Source organism: Calypte anna, chromosome 8 (genome assembly GCF_003957555.1).
Source record: "Calypte anna isolate BGI_N300 chromosome 8, bCalAnn1_v1.p, whole genome shotgun sequence".
NCBI lineage: Eukaryota > Metazoa > Chordata > Aves > Apodiformes > Trochilidae > Calypte > Calypte anna.
The window spans coordinates 11,239,530-11,256,796 of NC_044254.1; the positions used below are offsets into that span (position 1 = coordinate 11,239,530).

At 36.0% G+C, this 17,267-nt stretch overlaps 1 protein-coding gene across 3 annotated transcripts in view; it reads left to right on the plus strand.

The window, feature by feature from the left end:
* Positions 1-17,267, plus strand: part of OLFM3 (olfactomedin 3) — a 54,517-nt gene that overhangs the window by 26,259 nt on the left and 10,991 nt on the right. For 2 of the 3 annotated variants that reach the window (XM_030455131.1, XM_030455133.1), the window contains exons 2-4: positions 9,970-10,116; positions 12,648-12,803; positions 16,610-16,829. In XM_030455131.1, the coding sequence (XP_030310991.1) occupies positions 9,970-10,116; positions 12,648-12,803; positions 16,610-16,829 (523 nt within the window). The remainder of the gene's footprint in view (positions 1-9,969; positions 10,117-12,647; positions 12,804-16,609; positions 16,830-17,267) is intronic. The other variant, XM_030455132.1, reaches the window with a different exon arrangement.

A 17,267-nucleotide genomic window follows, 5' to 3' on the forward strand; every position in this document is an offset into this window, starting at 1 on the left:
TTTATAGTATCTTTGATCTCAGAGCATGCTTTTTGGCTTATACATAGATTAATTTACCCACCACTGAAGTGCAGCCAGTTCAGAGCTGAAACAGAACACCTGTTTAATTGTATTCAAAGCACTAGACAGCATTTAGAACATATTATAGTATCCAAACAAAACTGCAGGAATCATTTAGCTGGACAGAACATAGCTAACTACTGGAATTTGGATGTAGCATTCTGTCTTGTAGGAAATCTCAGACATGGAATTTTCTCAGTATTCACTTATACTCATGTATGCTTTCATTCTGTGGAAAAGTAAACTAGTCCTCCCAAAATGGCACTAAGAAACACATTAAAAATGGGATCACTTTCTATGAGACATTCACAAAATCTTGGTTTTGAGGATTTTGTTGCTTTCTGAACATCCACATTTTTTTATTCTTCGTCTTTCTGCCTACTAAAAAAGAGCTTTATGTCTCAGAAGGGAAATGTTGCTATGGCCATTGTTACTACAAATTGAATGCTAGAAAATCTAACAGCAGTAAGCTATGGACTTTAAACACCATTATCAGTGCCATGCTGGCTAAACCTATGAATTTTTGGCTAGTATCTAAGTGTACTTCAACCTTTGGGGTGCCAGATGTATGCACCTTTGGGGTGCAAGTATGTACTAGTTTATATTTCTGAGGAATTTTCCTTATTTCATCCTTAGAGAGGATATGACAGGTATGTTAGCAGAGAAAATCTGTGTGACATGACATATGGTATGGTGAAGAGCAAAGCAACAGGATAACCCCCTCCCCATTTCACATATTCATTAGTCAGTTTATATAGTCTTGACAACAAACCACATTGAGAAATAAAAGGATAAAACCAAGTGCGTCTGTGATGCAAAGCTGTTATTTTACAAAGAACAGGACCTGCCAAAACACAGTAGAAATCAACAGTAGATGGTTTCTTTGCTCTCAGTTCCAAAGACAGTGCTTAGCCAAATCCTACTAAATAAAAAGATGAGCTGTTCTCTTGACCATAAAGCACGGTTCCTTTTCACACAGCAAAACTACTCTTCCTCTCCTGAAATGCTGCATCCACATCCAAACCATTCAGCCCTGAGTCTTGCCCAGGCTTAAAAGGAAAATGTAAGCAAGGAGTTTGTTAACAGTATTGTTTGCTGTACCGCATGTCCCAGGCCTGTTGTATTTATAAGTACAGACACAGCCCATAAGTCTCTTTCCAAAGTCAAAATTCTCCTTTTATGGGGAATTTCATTCTACAAACCTTTTCTACTTACTGTTCAGTTCTGTCTTCATCACACTCACAAAGGTTCAAGGGGATTTTAAAGAGGGACTGAACAAGTTTACCTGGGGCTATTAAATATGACAATTCACCTCCACTTTAGGGATCTGTAACCTATGACTGCCAAAAGCTGTAAACATATATTAACCAGAACAAGGTCCACTCACAGGCTCTAAAGGGGCAACTGTTCTAAATATCTTTTGTCTCTGTTTTCTGATATCTAGTTGCAGTCAGAGCCAGCTGAAAACACATATTTTATTAAATTATATTAAAATTAACTGATTTTCATGGCTTAAAGTCTACTCCAGGAAAATATATGATCGAACTTGATGAATTTCAGCTTCTTAGGAGAACCAAGTTTATTTTAAAATTTGTACTCGGCTCACCTGCCACACTCACCCTCAGCAGAATAATACATATTTGAAGATGGAAAAAAGACAAAAAACTTAAGACTGAGGATTATTCGAGGAGGAATAAGTCCTTATATCCAATTCCTACAGCTTTCATAAGAGCACTGAAACTGCACCACAGAACTACACAACATTGCACCTTGCCATTCTGTGGATGTTCAGAGCTAGAGGACAGATCCCGGGATCCTCCAAAAACATAGATTCCCAGACTCTGCTGAAGGAAAAAGGACTCTCTGTCCTTTAGTCATTCGCTGCTAAAGAGATATGTCTTTGTATTTCAGAAAATTAGCTTTCTGAGAAATTGTGAATGACCTTGGAGATACATAAAGAGAACAGAACAGAAAAGGGTGATTTCACTAAACTCTTTTTCTACCGTTAGACCCATTGCCTTATGAAACATTTGAAAGGAAAAGCTTATGAAATTTTACTATTTGATTTCAATGTTATTGAAAATTAAATTGTCAAGAAATAACTGAAGTTTTCATTTTCAGTTAATCCTTTCCTGCCTATTTTTTAATTTTTTTCCCACCAGTTTCATTTCACTGCAAACTTTCCTTAAGCCCTGCCTGCTCCTACTTTCAGGCAATTCTCTTCATGGACTAAGCCCATTGTAGACACTCTACTTTGTTCCACTGTACACTTGGGAATGGCTAACAGCACAACACAGGAGAATAGGTGGGGGAAAAAAATCCAAACATGAAAATACTAAGAACAATGTTTTACTTCACTCAAAGCTCCCTGAAGCCTGAAAAATGAACACACAGATAGCTAAAAACACTTCAGAAACAATGTCACCTCATTGGTGGAAGCAGGTAATGGACAACAGATTTCTAAAGTCCCTTGCTCAGTATTTTTACTATCATTGAAGATGCCTGACTGAAAAATGTCACTGTATGCACAGATGAGTTGGTGAAAGGATATTCTCTAGAAAGAGCCCGAACCTCTCGATAGTTCTTATGAAGAATCTGGATATTACTACTCACAAGTAACATTGCAAAGCCAGAGTTTTACCAAACAAAACCAGAGTTAGATAGAGAAGCTAATCTTTTCTCAGTGTTTCTAAATTCAGAGAATTGGAATTTAACTGAAAGGGCAAAGATGTACTTGCTTGGTCCACCTAAGCTCTATGAACTTTAATTGCTATATAAATTCTGAGAACTTTGCTTTATACATTCATTAACCTCATGTGATTAAACAGGAATGTTCAGAAACATGACTAATGTACTGGCATATGTTTTATGAAAAATCTATGTACTGTTGGGTGACCAATGGAATATATCATATGAAGAAAAAGAACTCTATACACTATAGAATAACATTATAACAAGGGAAGCTTTGACTTTAAGCATGTGCTTACTTTCTAAACCTAATCTGTCAAAGCACAAATTTACTGAGATTTAAGCTTTCTGACTTTGCTGTACTTCAAAGGAAGATATTTAAGACCTCTAAACCATGAGTATGCAATCTCTTTGATCTCTGCCTGCATAAAATGTAAGGTTTTAGGCAAAGCCTTTATAGCGTTTATCCATGAATAGGATTCTGAATTTTGAGAAATATTTGGAAATGAGAGAACTTTTTTGTTACATATAATAAATAAGCTGACATCAGGGCTAAGTGACTGCTGCTGAACGTCACCATTTCCTTTCTTACAATTACTGTTGCTTTTCCTCCAGTCAGGAGGTAATTACTCATTTTTCATGCATTTATGTGTGTATCCACGTATTACTGTCTCTCATAACATTTTCCTTATTGATATTCTCAATACTCATTTTTCTTTATAGTACATAGGTTATCATACCATACATTGGGCTATACTCTTATTTATGTTAGATTTTATTTAATTATTGCAACAAGTGAAAGTAAAGTGAACGGTCTGAAAAAAGTCAAAGTCTGCATTAGCAGACTTGCATATACCTCTAGAGTCTGGCATCATCCCTGCACTGCAGTGCAAATGTGCTTTAAAGCCCATCTGCATTTATAGAGGATCTAACTTCAGCACTTTGGGGAATCAGATGCCAAGTATATGATCATTTTAAATTATGTAACCAGCCAGGAGTATCAGAGTATCATCTCCTGCCATGGACTTTAAAGAGCAGCAGCAGTACCATAATTCACACATCAGCAGGTTTATTTTAAACTATGTTAATGAATACTCTGTCACAAGAACAAAGCAGGATGTAATCTGTTATGAGTAATCGTAATAATAAAATAGGTTTGTTTTTTTTTAAAACTTGACAGTACAATGGATTAAGGATAATCAAAAGTAATTATTCATCCAGACGTCAGAATAGCTTTTTACTGCCTTCAGAATGTACTTTGTCTAAGCTTAAAACAATCAGAAGAAGACATATTATGTTCTTTTCTGGAACAGTAAATGTTTAAGAGCAGAAAACAAAAACTGTTAAGAGTTCAATTTGTTCAAAAACAAAACAAACCTGTCTTCAAGGAAATGTGTAAAACTGAAGGAATAAATGTGCCTATTAAAGTTCTGAAAGAAGATAGGAATAAAAAAGGCAATAAAACTGGCAAATTATAATCTTTTTTTTGTTAAGTCCAGAGAGGATGCTTAGGTACTTCAGAAGAACTCAATAAAACTAGAGAACTGTGCAACATTGCCAAATGTTACCTAATCCATATTAGAAGTAATCAATGGAGTTACTTGAAAAATGGATAAATTGACAATGAAATGCAACACTTCAGCAAAAAACCTGACTTGTGATGCCATTTTGGATGCACATCTGTTCAATTAACAACTTTGAGCCTATCTCCACAAAAATACCAATTCTCTTTCAAAGACTCAAGCAATATCCACGGGCTATGCTGAGGTAATGCTTGACTGACCTCTCAGCCTCAAGGTACCTTGTTAAGGGTGTCTTGCACAGCCTCTCTTGTCTTCAGAGAAATAAACAATGTTCACCATCACAGAGTCCAAGCTATTATGAAATTTACCTAATTTTCCTTCTGAAATAGAAAAAGCATACATAATAAAACAGCTGCCTTCACAGAATTGGAAAACACAGCAATGCTTCCAAAGCTCCAGATCCAGCACTGCATCCCTCGCCCATGGTGCCCTGAAACATGGCACACACCAGGCACCTTTCACAGTAAGGAAACCTGGATGCCTAGGGACAGTGTATTGCAGCAGAGAAGCAGAAGGCCCAAGGCCCCACAACACACAGAGGCTGAGGCTAAGCCCAAACACCACTATAGAAGTTGATTAATGAAACCTAATCCTGCTACTGAGTCCTTTGGAGTCAATAGAACAATGCTGTTTTGAAATACATCTCTTTGGTGGATTATGTTTGTCCAGTATCTGAAACATCTTACAGCTCACCTTCCTGTGCAACATCAAGAAAACATTTAACATTCTATTGCGCAGAATTTCGCTCTGCATTGTCTTGCTGGCACTCTCCTTATAATATTATATAATAGATCTCAATGTGTTTTCCAATTTCTATTTTAAAAATAATTTTCCATGTGTCTTCATTAAACTACAAAGATTTATTGAAATAATTCTCAATGCATTTGGGGAAATTCTAATCTGAATTTGGTGTACAAGCTCTGAAAATCTGTTTTCAGGGTTTTAGTAACTTTAATAAATACACACATGATCACCATCTTACAAAATACATTCCTTCATTTTCCCCAAAGGTTTCCTTCAGAGAAACTACCAAAATTCCTTAAGAAAAATATAGTCTCTTGGAATCAAATTGGAAGGCTGTAACTGACTCCAGGAAAAATATAGTAGTCTATGTCTGCAAACTCCTAAGTTCTCTCTAAAATAGTTGCTGTTAGATATCCATGCTCAGTATTTCTTACTTTTAGAAGGATAAATTGTTACTGAACCTGGCATTTTACAGCACTAGAGAACAGTAGATTTAACAGCAGATTAGAGTCAACAGAAGCCTCTAAATGCTATATGAACAACTAACAACTTGTCTTCTCCTCCCCTACAAACCACAATGAAGGTGTACTGAGCCTGCCAGACCCAGATGTAGTGCAATAACTCTCAGAATAAAAAACTTGTAAAACAAAAATAGCACTGAGAAATGTGAATCTTTTCTGCTTTAATGTTCTTTTATAAACAACAAATGTCTTAATAACAAGCTGTGCCAATTATAAAGTCAGTGATGTTTTTAATTTATATGAGACCAAGGAAGATTCAAAGAAGTTTCTGGTGCTTTCCTGAGCAGGCTCCATTTGTTCCCCTTTCCCCCATCCACTTGAACAAATGTCCAACAAAATAAACGTCATGTTTAGAGACAGACCTGAGCATATTTCTACCAAAGCAGTGATGCGAGTGAGGGGTTACTTGTGTTGAGTTTGTAATTGGGCTTTTGCATTTCAGACAGAAACACAGACCGCTTTGCAATGATGGCACTAAATAAGTGCTAATTGACTCTCTAGCACCTACAAAGAGGTAATTCAGCCACACCAGCTCCCCTTGGACAATGCAATGACTATTAGTGTAGAAAGGACTGCTTCTTTAGTGCTCAGCATAAGATAGTCTGGAGTATTTGTTAGTAAGAGCAGAAAGACAGAGGGTAAATAAGGATATGAGTGTTTCTAACAGATGATTAAATCTGGGTATCTTGATCTCCTTTCACTCTGTGGGTGTTGTGTGCTGCAGTCACACCTCTCACTGCCAGCCTGCACTGAGATGATAATCAGTCACTAGGAGAACTCATTAGCTCCACAGCAATGAGTCCTGCACTGCTGAAGCTTGGTGCTGTGCTTGGTACCATGGCAATGATCTCTAACTGGATGTCCCAAACTCTCCCATCTCTGGTAGGACTAAATACCACCAGAATAACCACTTCAGATACTCTAGTAAGTAGCTGTGATGTGTTGCAAGCCTTCTTAATGCTGAAGTAGTATTTAAATGCCAGCAAAAGCTTTAGTTTGTTGCCTCTTCGTGAATCTCTTTTTAAGCTACTGATCTTCCTATCGTCACTTAATGCATGCTTCTCTTTGGGCATCATAAAACTGCACATTGGTGAGCATGTTGTGGTCGTACTATAAAAGGAAATATGTTAAAACAGCATCCTTAAATATTTAAGAATAAATGCCTTCATCATGAGCATGAAATACTAAAAATAGTACAGCAGTGTCATTTCATTTGTCTAGACCTTTTTTCCTGTGTTTACTGCTGCAGCAAATATACATTATTAAGACAGAAAGTATCTGGCAGTAGGTCTCTTCTTGTCTGAATAGTGTTATACATTAGCTATTCTCTACAATATGCAAGGCATCTGGTTATTTTCTATTTTTCTTTATTTCTTTATTGGAGTACACTTAAGAGAACAATTAGCTGTTAAAAAAATTGAAATTAAAAAATTGGAGGTTAAATAAGAGAATTTTAATAAGACTGACATGAGAATAATACAAATGACACAAGAATCATTTTGAATGGTTGATGATCTTGTACAGCAGTATGTTAATGAAGACCTACAGAAAAGCTGTGATTACTCATTACATTAATAATGTCATTATTAACTAAATAATGAAATAGTACTTGAATTTAATAAAATAAAACACTGTACTTGTATTCATAAATTAAACTAGAACACAATTTTCCTAAAAGTTTAGTAAAACACTATCTTTCTGTGTAACAGCAAACCGATGTTTACATAATAGTATGTTATGTAAAATGTGAATTTGTTTGTATAGCAGTTCACTATGCTCAGAACTTAGGTTTTTAGTTGTAAATAAAAAGAATACATTTATTAATCAGCTTCTAATTAATTGAGTACATGCATGCAGGAAAAATTACAGCAGGAAACCACTGCATTAAGTTTAAATATTACTACTTTGAAATTAATGAAATTATTTAAGAAAGAATTATGTTGTGGTTTTGATCAGCAATAAGGTGAAAAGACAAGAAAAAGCTCTTTTTATTTTCCTTAGATGTAACTTGTGCTCATTGAACTACAGTATATATTCTAGTTCATGTGGCAATATATAACAAACAATAAAGTTTCCTATCATACCTCATGATCTGAGGTATCTAAAACTAAACAAAGAAACCCCAAATGCCACCCAGTTCGGTCACGTCCGCCCCCTCAAAGAAAAAAAAAAAAACAAACCCAAACTTTTTTGCATAAACCCAAGCACCCCAAATCTGCTACCTTTTCCTAAACTTTAGATGTTGGCTCAAAGACTTGATGCCCCAGGTGTTCAGTAATACTGAGGTCATCACTGACTGGTTTTTAACAGCCATCAAGAGTTACCCACTAGCAGCTTGTCCAGTGAACAGCACAGCACAGGTACTTCTCCAAAAGTTCTCTCCTGGCACATACAGAAATCATAAATTTTGTATGTTGTACCAAAAAAAAAAAAGGACAAATCCTCCCAGTTTGCTCTCTTCCGCTGGAAGGATTGTACAAGGAGGTGTGGCTGGGGTAGGGGCTACCTCTTTTTAGTTCAGTCCCAGAACTGAAATCACAAGACAAACTGAAAAATACTGTTGCTATTTAAGCATATATTTATGTACTGTAATTTACCTTGTCACTAGTAACAATGGAGGTAACTGTTTTATCAGAATATATAAAAGTTCAAGTAAAAAAAAAATGTTTTGGAGGTAAGTGAAGGGAGTCTGTAGCACAACAGCCTGCCAAGGCAATGATTAATACTGGTCTTTATAGGGACTCCTCTTTTTTTCCCCAGATTTTCACGAACTAGCATAATTCATTATCTTTGCTGTTCTCCACTCTTTATTTCTTTTCATGTTTGTTTACTATGGCCTGTCAGGAGTAAGTCTGCATTTGGTTTTGATGCCTTCTGGCTTCTTCCCTGCACAGCACAGCAGTTTCTGCTTGAGGTAGTGATAAAATGTCTAACTAAAAAATAATGGGGTGGGGGAGGGGGCGGGAAGGGGCAGAGGAGGGAAAGCAAAGTGCACCTCTACCCATGTGCTTGTTTTTCTCCAGATCATTCACATTACTCATGTGAGTACCCTAATGGCCCAAATACAGGGAACAACAGAATACCACAAAGAACTGTAATCTAAATTGTAGGAGTACTTGGTGAGAACTTATTTATGCACTGTAGAAAACTTACTAGAATGCATTAAAATCAGTTGCTACCAGTCAAAATGTATCAGAATCTCAGTCTACAGAGATATTGCACCTCTTCTGAGGTGAGGAGCTCTGCAACTTGCCCTGCACCAAGATGCCAGTAAAAAATCAATATCAAAGTTTGCCAGTTTTAAATAATCACTCACTGTGCTGACACTGAGTACAATTTTATATTATAACTAGTATTTGATTCCAATTGTGTCCAGACCAAAATTACTTCAGTGGCATCCATTAGTATCTGTACTTTGAAATTCAGTACTCAGTACTATAATATTAGGAAAGAATAATGTATAATAACTTTAATTTAAAGATTTAAAAAGTAAAAAATACTCTTTCTTGTGCTTATTAGTTTTAATTCCATCACCTGAGTATTTTCACTCATCTAATGATACTGTTTTCTCTCATGCTGAGTATTTCTATACATCCCGTGAAATGGAGAGAGAACGAGTCTCACATGGTATCACACAAACTTCAAATGCTGTGCAAGAATTTTTGCCTTTCTTTCTCAGTAGCGGTGGTGGTTGCTGCAAAAAAGGAACAGGTTAGAAATTTCCAGAACTCTTCTGCCCCAGTGAAGGATGTGCAGCGTATTAACTGCACTGTGCCATGATTGCCATTACCACCATTTACTTAAACTAACTAGACATTTTCCAATACTACCATGCAGCAAGCTTCTCTTCCCTTTTGTGTGGATGCAGTAAAAGTCAATCTAAAACAGTTTTCTGTGTGCTGCATCTTTAAGAGCAAACCTGCTAACCCACAACCAAGACAGTTCCCAATACATGAGTCACATAGACTGTGCTCTCTCTTTGGGGTTTTATATTTGTTCTTTTCAGTCTTTATTGTTTCCATTAGTCTAAAGTAAAAGTCATTCAAGCTGAAAGGACATGTTCATTCTCTGCTGATGAAAAACTGTAATATCCCTTTGCAAGGAAATAAATCAATGGGCTTGTGCTGAATCCCAGGCAGTAAACTGTTCTCATCTACCCCGGAAACAGTGTGTGCTAGGCACTTGTAGAGAACTATTCCAAAGGAATGAGATATGACAAAGGTTTGCAAAACCTTTAAAGTAATAAGTGTAGAATAGGAGCAACGTCAATGCAAACATATTCTGCAAAAATAAACATATTCTCAGGTAGTGGTTATTCAAAGAAAAAAAAAAAAATCTCAGTTTCTCTCATTTTTATTATTCTGTTGTTGCAGACTCAGATTAGCCCCAAGGAAGGGTGGCAAGTTTATAGTTCAGCCCAAGATCCTGATGGCCGTTGCATTTGTACTGTTGTTGCACCTGAACAAAACCTATGCTCAAGAGATGCCAAAAGCAGACAACTCAGACAACTCCTAGAGAAGGTAAGTTTCACAACAAATTAGTCTTTTTGATCACTAAACTTCCCATGGAAATCTACTCCTTTTCTTTTAAGCACCACCCACAATGGAGTGCTGAACAGTTATCTAATAAAAATATTTCTGCAGTGTCTATACCCTACCTGTTTTCTCACCCCTGATTATTATTTGTCTGTTTTCCTTATATCCCACCCTCTCCAACCCAGTCCACTCACCTAGCAAACTGAATTTGCATCTTCTCTCTTACTGACTCCTACCAGATTTGTTCCTTACACACAGATAGGACTAATTTTTCTGTGTAAAAACCATTACAAATCCCACTTCAAACTAGCTAGTTACTGTGGGATTTAAACAGCATCTTCTGCTTCAATTATAAGAGGCTGTTGAAGGTCATTCCTTGGCACTTATCAACAAATAAGATACAGATGTGACAGCACCTGCAAAGAAAACTGTATAGAGGAGAAGCAGTTCTAATTTCTTCTCATTTTTTCCTTCCTCAAATAATATTATTTATTCATTCTCTAGTGGTATAAATTTTGCCTAAACAACCTGATTCTTATTTCCAGTATCAGTCACTACTGCATATCTGAAAAAATTCTGTAACCTTGAAAACACAAACTATTGTTCTGCACTCCCTGTATGAATAACCAAAGTTGTAGTTGTATCACAGGTAGTAGTACAGAACCTGAGGCCTAAGAGCGTATTTCAGTGGCAGCAGAAACCAACATAAAACATAGACTTAAAAATACATTTTTTAGCATACAATGATAAGGTTTTTTCTAGCTAAAGAAAAATCACTCCAGTGCTTATATAAACCAGATCCTCACAGATTCCCCTTCCCTAAACCTTCATGAACTTCAGCAGGGACTTAGTCTGAGGTTACGATAGAGCTCAGCACAAGACACGGATGAACCAGAACACAGAGGAGGAGCTACCTCCCCTCATGCTGTCTTTTTTACTTAGCAAAGGAAGACTTCTTTCTCTAGCGTATTTCCCAAACACTAAAATACTAATGTAAAATATGTTACTTTCTTTTGGGGTGGGAATAGTAGGGATCTCAACAAGATTTTGAGCTGCCACAGGAAAGAATGAAAATCATTGGTCTCAAAAATCTCATTTCTTATTATTAGAACTGTAGTAATTGCTGGTATGTAAAGTCATATTATCGGTTCACTAAACACACACAGGATAATTTAATTAGAGCCTCTATGTGAATGGATCTTCTGCCAAGTGGAAACACATGAAGTTCTTCCAGGACCTGAAGGACTTTATTTTCCTGCTTTGAACAATTAGATAGCAAAGAAAAAAGAAACATTACTTTTTTTCATGAAAAATACTCTCTAAGAACTGCTAATGGCACCTACAATCATAGAATCATAGAATTGGCTGGGTTGGAAGGGACCTCAGAGATCATCGAGTCCAACCCTTGAACCACCGTTGCGGTTGCTAGACTATGGCACTGAGTGCCACATCCAGTCTCTTTTTAAATATCTCCAGGGATGGAGAATCCACTACTTCAGTGGGCAGCCCATTCCAATGCTTGATCACTCTCTCTGTAAAGAGATGCACAATAATGAACGTATACTATTTTGACGAGTATTTAAGAGTATTTCCTGACTCCATACATTATGTGGGTCACAATATCTGAGTTGCAAACATGAATACCAATTCCAAAATTGCAAACTCAGTTCCACTCTTGCCAACTGGAACACTATGGGCTTTGTCTGTTTTTAGAAAGGTTGAGTTGTTGATTGGGTTTTTTTCTTGAGCCAAAACTTCAGTATATTTACAGAAATCTACTTTTTCATGTTTAGGGAAAATGAGAATTATTGAACTGTGCTTGCAAAATATCTCATTTTTTATGACTGGCACAAGCAATACTTTATAATACATAGAGTTAAAAATATATATGAGAGTTACTCTTATCTCATTGTGATAAAAATGCCCCCTATAGCTACAAAGTTACTTGCTCTGCAAATGTTACCTGAACATCCACAACTTCTCATCTGTAAAAAAAAAGGGGGCTTCTACCAATGAGACAATTGCATAAAATTTCTAATTTTTTATCTACTTACAAATACATGAGCAAGATCCTATTTTATAATGGGCACACCTCATCTTATCTCTGGTTAAGTTTCATACTACCCAAAATCTCCAAATCTCAGTCCTCAAAAAGTGCTTGGAAGGAAATGTGCTGTACAGCACATCCTGAAGACCAGTCAGCACCTTCTACAAGTGACAAAGTCTCCACTGCCTAACAACTTTTTTTGATCCTTTTTGAAGGGATCTCTCACTCAAAAAAACTTGTCCAAATAATTTATGGCTTTAAGGTCTTGTTCCTGATGGTCCTTTGTTAGTCCTGTACCATAATTTCTGTACTGTCAGCAGTTATGGAATTAAAATCTATACTGTGGTATAAATGACTCACAAGTAAAGCATTGACTTAAGAACATTTTATTGCTTGACATTTAACTACCTAACCAGGAAAAAAGGTGAAGCAACAAAAAGTGCATTTAGAGAGTGTTCTTCTTTAACAGGTTCAGAATATGTCCCAGTCTATTGAAGTTTTAAATCTACGGACTCAGAGGGATTTCCAGTATGTATTAAAAATGGAAACACAAATGAAAGGGCTGAAGGCCAAGTTTCGGCAAATTGAAGATGATCGGAAGACATTAATGACAAAGCATTTTCAAGTAGGTTTTATTTTAACACTCACTTTGAAAGCCCTCTGGAAGCAATGTACTAAGCAGCAATGCATGGACTGCTAAAATCTCAGCTTGAAGTGCTCATAAAAGAGCAGCATTAAAAAGAAAAGTGTAATAAATCTTCCTTTATGATGATAATCTTTTGCTCTATTCAATTAATTGTAACAGGGAGTAATCATTAAGGCATTAGAGCAATGCCACTATAAACAGGTTCTTTTTTCTGTATCAATGTGCATGTCATAAGGATAAATTTATATTCATTCAACCTTCAGTGATAAATGGGGAGATCCAATGGAATTAATAGCAAACAGATAGAGTGTTCTGTCTTCTACTGTTGCCCAACATTTACTGCAGTTGAAGGAGAAAAAAAGTCTATAATAAATCAGGTTATTATAGTTTTTATCCAGTACAATTAAGACCTAATTTCATGTCAGAAGGTTTGCTATTTTGAATTTGGAATAGGGGATGAGTGCAATCATACTCGGTCACATTTGTGTGATTAAAAAAGGATTTACAGGGAATTTTTATGGCAACAATAATCACAAGACAAACTTTTTGTGAGGAAGGAGAGTTGCAGAGATTACAAAACAGCATCATGTATTCCAAAAATGCTATCTGAAGTGCTTTTAAGGAACCTGTGCTACAGGAACATATTTAAGTTCTTTACATATCATCAGATTAATTGATATTTCAAGACAGCAAGATAGAATTTAGAAAATGCATTATGAGATTTATGTTAACCAATTCTGTGTATTTTCAAGTGTTTATGAAAGTTCACATAATTTTCTAATGGATAGTAAAGCTAGATACCTAAGCAATTACATAGTTAATTTATTTTTAAGAGGCCCTGAATATCCAATGAGTTTTAATAATATCAGGAATTGAGTACAGTAATGATCTGATTACCAAAATTTATTCTTTGTGTCATCATTCTTACTTTAGATTTAGAGTTTGAGCATGTACTTCCAATTACTTTCAGGTAGTAAGAAAAGTCTCCACTTTTTTTCCTCTTCATCAATCATTGCTACAATAACAACAAGTTTGTATAATCCGTGATTTTCTGTATTCTCACATGGTTTACCTTCAGAACAAAAGATTAAAATTTTTAATGTCTGATACACAATGTCAAAAGCAGCAGACTTCTGCAGTACTCTAACCTTTAAAATATTCAATATTTGTACTGGCCAGTCATTTAACTTGAGTTTGACACTTTACCAGGAATGTAAAACAGATTTCCAGCCAATCAAATTATAATGTAATTTAAAAGGTCAACATAATGCAATATGCTGCTGGGTCTCTGAAATTTGATCTACTAAAATTCCTGTGGTTTATCTTTGCTAAGAAAAAACTTATTCTGGATATAGCATAACACCTCATATCAGTAGGCCCAAAATACCAGAAAATGTCTACCACATATCTGTGGTAATTCTTTTGCTACTCATGGTAGCAGCAAGCTAGGAGTGTCAGGGAAAAAATATTTTCTTCATCATGAAAATACTAAGCCTATCTTGACATCTTTTACTGGAACTGACAAGAACAAAAGAGCACAATCTTGATCCAGATCACTTTTTGCCAGACAGTCATACTTCAGTCAAATCAGCATTTATGGTAGATAGGAGATACCTGAGTGCCACAAAACGGTTACAACAGTTTGCTCAAAGGATACTTCATCTGGCATAAATCCTATCAGGAACAAGTTACCTTCACTAATTTTCCTTGAGTCATTTTACCTTCCCCAAGTTTTTGCAATCTTTCCTTTTTTCATTCCCCCCCCTCCCCCCCATCCCCCTGCAGGATATTATTCAGGATATTTGGTATTTTCATGTCCTGCAGAATCTAAGCTCATAATTTCAAAATGGCTTCTGGAGCTCATCTTTATATTTCACAAAGCCTGCTCTCCTTGTCATCAAGAAAAAAGTAACTGTTCAACAGGCACAAAGTAGGCTCAAGTTACGTTTTAATAAAAACAGTCAGATAAAAGGTTTTAAACTGTAGACAAAAAGACTGTCCACTTCAGTCATTCTGTTACTACAATGTTACTGGAAGATCCCTTGAGAAGAGAACCAACAGAACTCTTAATATTCTCAAATCTGCTTATGATGTATCTACTTAAGATTTAAAATGCATTTTTCTAGCTACGACCTGTGTGCAAAATATGCTTCCTAACAACACATAAGTCTTTATTTTGACTAAAAAATAATTCCAATATGAAAGCAATTGTTAAAACAATGTTAGTGTATTAAGTGAGAAACAGATACTGCAGAACTCTTAAGCTGTCTTAGAACACGTTTGAAAGGCAAAAAATTTAGAAGTAGATCTTCGGGTAGCTCAAATGTTGACCCTGTCTATCAGTTTCTTTCACATCTCCTTAGCAAAAATGCATTTGGCATCATCAAGTTATTTATTTTGGAAATATGCTATGCTGTTTATTGCATCCTTTAATACAAGTGATTAACAAACTACATGCATGTGTTGGCACACCTCAGTGACTACCCTAACTTCTAACCACACTTGCTCCTGCAACCTTTTTCTTGTGCTCGGGCTTCCATTTAGTTCTCTTCTGCTTTCCCTTTTAACTACTTCAGCTATTCTTCACAGCTTGATTTTTTAATGCCTTCAATAGTCTCCCCCTGTGTGTCCTCATCTGTTCTCAGCTGCTGTCACCACCTAATGCTAGTACCTATCAAAACTTCATTTCCATCCTTTGCCTTGTTTTGTCCAGGCTTGCATTTTCTCATGTCTCTCTGGCATTTACTCATGGAAGTCCTACTGTTTCCTCAAATTATGAAAAGATATGCAAATCTCTATACATAGACGATACATCAGGGACAAAGCTGTCCACTTTCAATAAAGCAAAACCTTTTGACTGTGAGCACTGAGTTTATCTACAGAATAAAAACCAACCAAAAAAAAAAAAAAAAAAAAAAAAGCCTGAAACAAGTAGTTTAAACTTAGTAAGGTCCTTATGATGACTACATGTAAAAGAGCAATCCGGAATTGAAAGATGAGCAGCTAGTTAGTATATACAAACTCAGTTACAAACTGAAACAAATTCTCAAAGTATATGACTCAGCAAATGTGTGAGAAAGGGGCAACCCAATATCCCAAGTGGAGCCTTAAATTATTTAATCTATGTTTAAGAAGAGGACAGACAACACAACAGCTGCACAGGCACATAAATGATCCATGATAGTCCAGAAGAGAGATCAAATGCATGTTCAAAGGCAGGCAGTGATGTAGCAGGATGACAAATACAAACTGTAGTTAAGCAGCATGTATTTTTTACTTCAGAAGACAGAGGTGTATAGCACTGTGGCTGTAACACAACTAAAAAATGTTCAACGGCCATTTGGAAAAAAAATAATTCAGTATTTCCAAGGAGTGAAACAGAAATAAATACCAACTCACCAACTATGACAGCACTGTAAAACAGGTATGACCTCCTTGAATGCCACTGTGTGTGCAGGTCTTATTACTTTCTTTCAAGAAAGATACACTTAGTGGGGATTTATATGCTCTGGTTGGAAATTCAGACCTTCAGCAGGTTTGGTTTAGATTGCTTGAAGGTATTTACTTTCAGTAGTACTGTTCTCTCTTGCATTTTTTCTACTACTTGCTACCATTAATTCTGAGGTTTCAAATACTTTCACAGAACTCTAATAACAGATCCATAACTCAAGTAAATACTAATTTTCAAGTTATTTCAATAATCAGACATAAATATTGCATTAAAGGGAATTAGAGGATTGAAATCTTTCAAACTACTCTAATGCAAATTTTATTGCCTTTAACAGGAGTTGAAAGAAAAGATGGATGAGCTTCTGCCACTGATCCCAGTTCTGGAACAATACAAAACTGATGCCAAATTAATCATCCAGTTCAAGGAAGAAATTAGGAATCTGTCTACGGTCCTCACTGGGATTCAGGAAGAAATTGGTGCATATGACTATGATGAACTACACCAGCGTGTCCTCAGTTTAGAAAACAGGCTTCGAGACTGCATGAAAAAGCTCAGTAAGTAAACAATTCTGTGGCAGATTTGATTCCTCAGTTGCATATTTTTAGTTGTCTCTCTAGAAAGATGAAGGTTTTTTTCTTGTTTGATGAAAGAGTGCATTGTATTCTGATCTGTGCTACCCTAATAAAAGACGAGTAACTCAACCGAAGATCAGACAAATCATTCTGAGTTTTCACCAGTGTAACTTGGTGTAACCAATGTACAATGATCTGCCCTACTGTATACAGAAGGAATTAAGATGCAAAATCGTAAGAGACAGCAACTTTAAAATCTAAGAAACTTACAATGGTCGGAGAGCTACAAGTATTCATTAAAAAAAAAAGTCAGACAGGCACTACTAGTTAGGTAGTCTTAGGAAGGTCAGTGTTAAAAATAAATTAGTGTTATTTAGACTGGAATTAATTTTGAGAGGACAACATCATAACCTTATCATC